This window comes from Solanum tuberosum, unplaced genomic scaffold (assembly GCF_000226075.1).
Source record: "Solanum tuberosum cultivar DM 1-3 516 R44 unplaced genomic scaffold, SolTub_3.0 scf00581, whole genome shotgun sequence".
NCBI classification, from domain to species: domain Eukaryota; kingdom Viridiplantae; phylum Streptophyta; class Magnoliopsida; order Solanales; family Solanaceae; genus Solanum; species Solanum tuberosum.
Window position 1 is genome coordinate 185,286 of NW_006239495.1, and position 6,123 is coordinate 191,408.

The 6,123-nt window shown below is 29.1% G+C and overlaps 1 protein-coding gene across 1 annotated transcript in view; it reads left to right on the forward strand.

The window, feature by feature from the left end:
• Positions 1 to 799: 799 nt before the first annotated feature.
• Positions 800 to 6,123, forward strand: part of LOC102593456 (probable receptor-like serine/threonine-protein kinase At5g57670) — a 5,773-nt gene continuing 449 nt past the window's right edge. The window contains exons 1-7 of the mRNA XM_006365728.2: positions 800 to 1,163; positions 1,238 to 1,492; positions 1,576 to 1,733; positions 1,889 to 1,968; positions 2,216 to 2,351; positions 2,957 to 3,106; positions 5,854 to 6,086. Coding sequence (XP_006365790.1) covers positions 983 to 1,163; positions 1,238 to 1,492; positions 1,576 to 1,733; positions 1,889 to 1,968; positions 2,216 to 2,351; positions 2,957 to 3,106; positions 5,854 to 6,021 — 1,128 coding nt within the window. The 5' untranslated portion in view covers positions 800 to 982 and the 3' untranslated portion in view covers positions 6,022 to 6,086. The remainder of the gene's footprint in view (positions 1,164 to 1,237; positions 1,493 to 1,575; positions 1,734 to 1,888; positions 1,969 to 2,215; positions 2,352 to 2,956; positions 3,107 to 5,853; positions 6,087 to 6,123) is intronic.

Genomic DNA, 6,123 nt, shown 5'->3' on the forward strand with positions numbered 1-6,123 from the left:
AAAATATAATAACAGAAAATATAAAGATCATTACACCAATAATAATTAAAAATATGATTTAAAGCAAAAATGATTTAAAAACCAGAAAACAAAAATTAATGCCCGAAGCGTACATTTTTACCCTTGAGACTTACGTTTTTACATTCGAGGCTTATGCCCCCAAATTCTAGGATTAACACCCTATGGATACCTTCAATTTGTGCCCCAAACGCTTTCGATACGTCCCATCCCAAGACTCGCCTCGAAAACGTTTTTGAAAACTTGCCTCCCAATTGATATTCATTTGGTAATCAGCAAAATTCCATATTGTTAGCCATACCTCAAATTTTTTAGGCAAGAATATCTTTGTTATTGAAATTGACTATGTTTTAATTACATTTCCGACAATTGTTATATTTCAAGAATTGATCCTAAAACTGGCTAATGGGTTAAATGTTGGTTGACTCAAATGTCCTTCGAAGTTGAAGCATCATCAAATGAGTCCAACTTATAAGTTTTTGATTGAGTTTCGCTCATAAAGACCTAATTTAAAAGATACCCAGTGAACGCGTAAATAAACCAACAAATAATTTTAAGACAATAATACTCTCCAAACTAGACAACAATTGTTACTAAAATATCTAATTTCCAATCCTTCTCATTATAATTGTTTGGCCGTCCATACCGATAAATAATACTCTCTTTTTCTCTGTTTCAATTTGTTTGTCTGATGTGGTATATTGAAAATTGAATTGAGTTAGGAAGTGGTCCCTCTTAGTAAAAAGAGGCAAAATTCACGCCCCTCAAGTCTTTAAATATGCAACAAGAAACAGATAAAAAGGGCCATCTATCCCAAAGAGACAACCTCTATCCCAGCAGAGATGTGGGGATCAACTCTACTCTTACGTATAAACTCTGATGATGACATATCCTCAATTGCCTTTCATCTCTTCTTAATTCCCACACACACAAATTAAATTGTTCAGAAGAAAAAACAGAGCAGATGAGATACGTTCGTACAAGTAGCCTTAAAAGGCTCTTCTCATTCAGAAGGCAGAGTTTTGATGGTGAATTACCAAAACCTTGTGATTTCAATCAAGAAGAAGTTGCTGCTACACGTAAACCCACTTGGAAATGCTTCTCTTTTCAAGAAATTTTTCATGCCACCAATGGTTTCAATTCAGGTAACTAATCTTGTAATTTTATACAAAATTTTATTGTTAGACACAAAATGAAAATTCAAATCCTTTTATGTCAGAAAATATTGTTGGTCGAGGAGGGTATGCATCGGTGTACAGAGGCATATTAGAAACTGGAGAAGCAATAGCAGTAAAAATGCTTACAAAAGCGACCGACGATGAAAGAAAAGAAAAGGAATTTTTGACAGAAATTGGTACACTTGGTCACGTTTGTCATCCAAATGTAACGTCACTGCTTGGCTGTTGTATTGAAAATGGACTTTACATCATTTTTCAGTTTTCATCCAAAGGATCTGTTGCTTCAATTCTCCATGGTATTTAGTTTTCTTACTCTTGTTTCTTCAATAGTTTCAAGTTTAGTTTTGCTTTTTTTCTAATTTAATTAGCTTAATCTCAGATGAGAAATCACCCACTATGGATTGGGAAACAAGGTATAAAATTGCTGTTGGGACTGCAAAGGGTTTATATTATCTGCATAAATTATGTCCTAGAAGAATTATTCATAGGGATATCAAGGCCTCTAATATTTTGTTGAGTGAAGAATATGAGCCACAGGTATATTTTATTTTATTTTTAATTTTTGAGATATTGTTTCAAAAAATGTTCTAGTTTTGTGTATTTCATGAGTGTTGTACTTTATGCATAAGTTGTTGTACCAATCAAAAGTTTGTGTTCATTTATTAATTAATCATGTGTTGGTTGAGTGACAGATATCAGATTTTGGGCTAGCAAAATGGCTTCCATCACAATGGACCCATCATTCTATTGTTCCAATTGAAGGGACTTTTGGGTAATCATCTACTCCTTAGCTTTTTGCCTAATCACTACAATAAATAAAGAATTTAGCGACTATTGCGACAAAAATAAATATGAATATGTATAATCAGTACTTTATATAAATGCTGGTAAAGTCTAGTCTTAGGAGATTCTGGATATAATGACATTAACTTCTGGTGCCACTAAATATATTGTTTGCTATACATTTGGCACAAATTATAATGAACTTCAATAATGTATATGTTATGTTTTATCTGTAGGCATTTAGCACCAGAATATTTCATGCATGGAGTAGTTGATGAAAAGACAGATGTTTTTGCATTTGGAGTGTTCTGTTTGGAGCTCATTTCTGGAAAAAAACCTGTTGACAATTCCTATCAAAGCTTACATAGTTGGGTAATGATCAATTCTTGAATATTTTCATTAGTCACTAGACTGTATATAACTTATTATTATAATTTATATATATATATATATATATAGCTCATGTAGTTACATTTTATTTTTTTATCAAACTTAAAATATTAATTTATAATTCAAATATCTTAACGTTTATTAAAGAATGACATTTTTTTCTAATACATATATGTATATTATATATTCAAATGTTTATAAACAAAGAGTCTTAATCATCTAATGTTCAGATCTACAAACAAGATCTTAAATCATTCAAATGTGTATTCAGATTCAGACGTCTTAATCTTAATGAAAACAAATGAGACATTAATCATTCAGACGTGCATTCAGATTCAGACGTCTTAATCTTTAAATGAAAAACAAATGAGACATTAATCATTCAGACGTGCATTCAGATTCAGACGTCTTAATCTTAATGAAAACAAATGAGACATTAATCATTCAGACGTGCATTCAGATTCAGACGTCTTAATCTTAATGAAAACAAATGAGACATTAATCATTCAGACGTGCATTCAGATTCAGACGTCTTAATCTTAATGAAAAGAAATGAGATTTAGTGAGGTTTGATTTGAATTTTACAGGCAAAACCTTTATTGAGCAGAGGAGTTATAGAAGAAGTAGTTGATCCAATGCTACAAGGGACATTTGATTCTACACAACTTCATAAACTTGCCTTTGCTGCTGCTCTTTGCATTCGTGCTTCTTCTATATGGCGCCCTACCATGAGTGAGGTAAACTACACTTTACTTCTTTCACTTTTAACTTTATACATCGTTGGGTACGTGGAATACGGATAATAATCACGAGATATACTTTGAAATCAACTTTATTCCATGTTTGATTTAAAATCTTAGTTAATAATCTCGAAATATCCTTATTTATCTCATTTCACATACCAGACGAAAACACAAGTGCACTTGAAGATACAACTAACATGGTCTAAATCCAACAAAATGAAAGAATTAGAGCTCTTTCAATTATTGATGTTATTAATTTCTAAGTATTTTTTTACTTTTTTTGAGAACGACACCAAGCTATTATTCCTTCTTAGTATAATTTATTACGATAATAAGTAATTCCAGTTATTATTATTAATTCATAGGATTCCCTTAATAATAATGTTGGAAAAGCCTTCCAAGTTGCATAAAGTAAAATATTTGGTAGTATTATTTTTTATTTTCTTTTTGTCTGCTTTCTCCTAGATTGACCAACTGAATCAATTCCTAGTTGTCTCAATCTTCACACAAACATATACAATAATTCTTTCAAAATTGCATTATATATCCCCCTGTCTATATATCTACTCATTTTTAAAATATAAATTTGCTATATAAAGGAATTTTTTCTGACAGATGGACATCATATTAATTTCTTTAATTTTATGAGTGTAGACTAAGCATACTTGTAGTTTTAATTAGGCAATTCACCTAAACTTAAACTTTTCTCACCTGCTTAGGCTTTCATGATAAGGACCTTAATACTCTCTTCGTCTCATACTATTTATTCATATTATAAAATCAGAATAGAATTAATATTGTAATCTCCATTGTTAATTTTTATATTGATGGACAAGATATATAAATAGAGTGTATTAAAAAGAAGTTAAAGGGTACATATATCAATAAAAATATCTTTTTTATTTATAATTTTTTTAACCGACATGTGAAAGAGAAAATAGACAAATAATATGAGATTGAGGGAATACGTAGGCTAAGCATGCATTTTTTTCAAGTTTATGAGTGTAGGCTAAGCATTATTGAAATTTTAATTAGGCAATTCACCTAAAATACTGCAAACTTTTCTCACCTGTTTAGGCTTTCTTGATAAGGACCTTAATACTTCTTCTATTTTAAACTAAATTTCCGATTCTTTTGCTTTTTTTTATTTTTGAAATTTTAAAAAGCCAAAATTTAGAACATGCATTTCTTTCAACAAACAAAGAAATAATCATTTTTTAACTTTTGCAATTTTCCGATATTTTAAAAGAAAGAAAGATTTATTTTTCACTTTTCATAGGTAAATTTTTTTTTTAAGTCATAGTAATATTTTCAACTAATTCCAAATTTGTAAAAAATGCAATCATCATAGAGTGAAACTTTCACGCATGTAACAAAATTTACTAAGTTTCAATTAGGTGACACTTTTCACTTTTTTGAGAATTAATTTAATATTTTAAAATTAAAATCTATATATTTTAAAACTATATTGAAAAGTATAATATAATTCTTTTCAGGTTAATATGATAAAAATATGTATTTTAAAATATTAATCAAAATTTATACCGTTTGTCGGTATAAGTTGTAATATTCTAAGGGGTTTAATGACATCTGTGCCATTCAATAATCAATACAGAAAACGATCAATTTTTTCAAATATTTTTAGAAATCGCTTTACAGAGGCGTGTTGTAATCAAATAAATATATTTATTCATTTTTGTCGTGTTGATGATGTGAAGCAATTATATATAGATATTTCTTTTAAAATAATAATTTTGATTGTTTTGTCTCACCAAACTCATGAAGTATTTTATAGTTTGATTAAGAAGTTATCTACGGACCTTGACAATTGATTAGAAACAACATCCACAAGTATGACAAACAAGTGGCCCAAATCATATTTAATGTATTAGATAAAACATCATTATATTAATTATCAACATCTTCGTTATGTTTTAATTTTTATTATTTACGATGTCATTTAATGTATTGAAGAATTAGCTTCTTCAATCGACTAATAAAAAAAAGAAAAATATGAAATATAATTAACACAAAAAAATAGTATGGTGAAAAACTTCTTACTCAATAAAATAAAAATCACAAATTATTCTCATAAAATTTCTTTCAAATTAGATTAATTACAAATTGCTTGTTTTTTAATACTTTAATTCTAGGTTCAAATTTTTGTTATCTTTATTTTTTTCCCTATCTTTCATAGATCTTTCTCCACATTAAGGAGGAAGACGTGCTACATTAATTACTGTTGCTTATGTCTCACTTTACGTGATATAATTTGACTAATTTTTTGGCTTAAAATTATTCATTAATTCAAAATATAAAAATAAAGCTGCAATAATTATAAAAGGCAACAAGAAGAATTTGAATTACCATAATGACGTTACTTAGTTATTAATATTGTGCTTCTATTTAACCCAAAATAAATGCATGAAACCTGAAAACATAATTTTCGGCCTCAAATATGAAAACTAGTGTGTTTGGTACATAGGAGAATATTTTTCATGAAAAATGTTTGTGTGTCATAAAAGTCTTATTAATAGTTATGGTGGGGCAATGCCAGAACTATGCGCAATATGAAGCGCTGTACACGATGTAGACGACTCAATTTGTTTGTGGTACAAACGATATTAATATGGATACATTTTTCTAAAAAAAATCAGGTGTTTGTTCTTATATACTTAAAATTCAATTTGATGTACATATACTTAATATTAATATGTGGTCCTTTGTACGTATGATGACAGATTGTAGAGATAATATTGGGAGGTGAAGTTGATAAACAAAAATGGAAAATGCCAGAAGAGGAAGAAGAAGAACAAGAAGAGTTTTGGGGTTTTGAGGATCTTGAATGTGAATGTGATAGTTCCTTCTCAACTTCCCCACATGACACATTCTCAACAAGAAGCTCATAAATTCAAATCTACATCATTTACTATATATGCTAGTTTTTAGACATTTATAGATAAAAACACTTAGGAGGGGGGGGGGGGGGTGGGTTTCCTAGCTAAAATAAC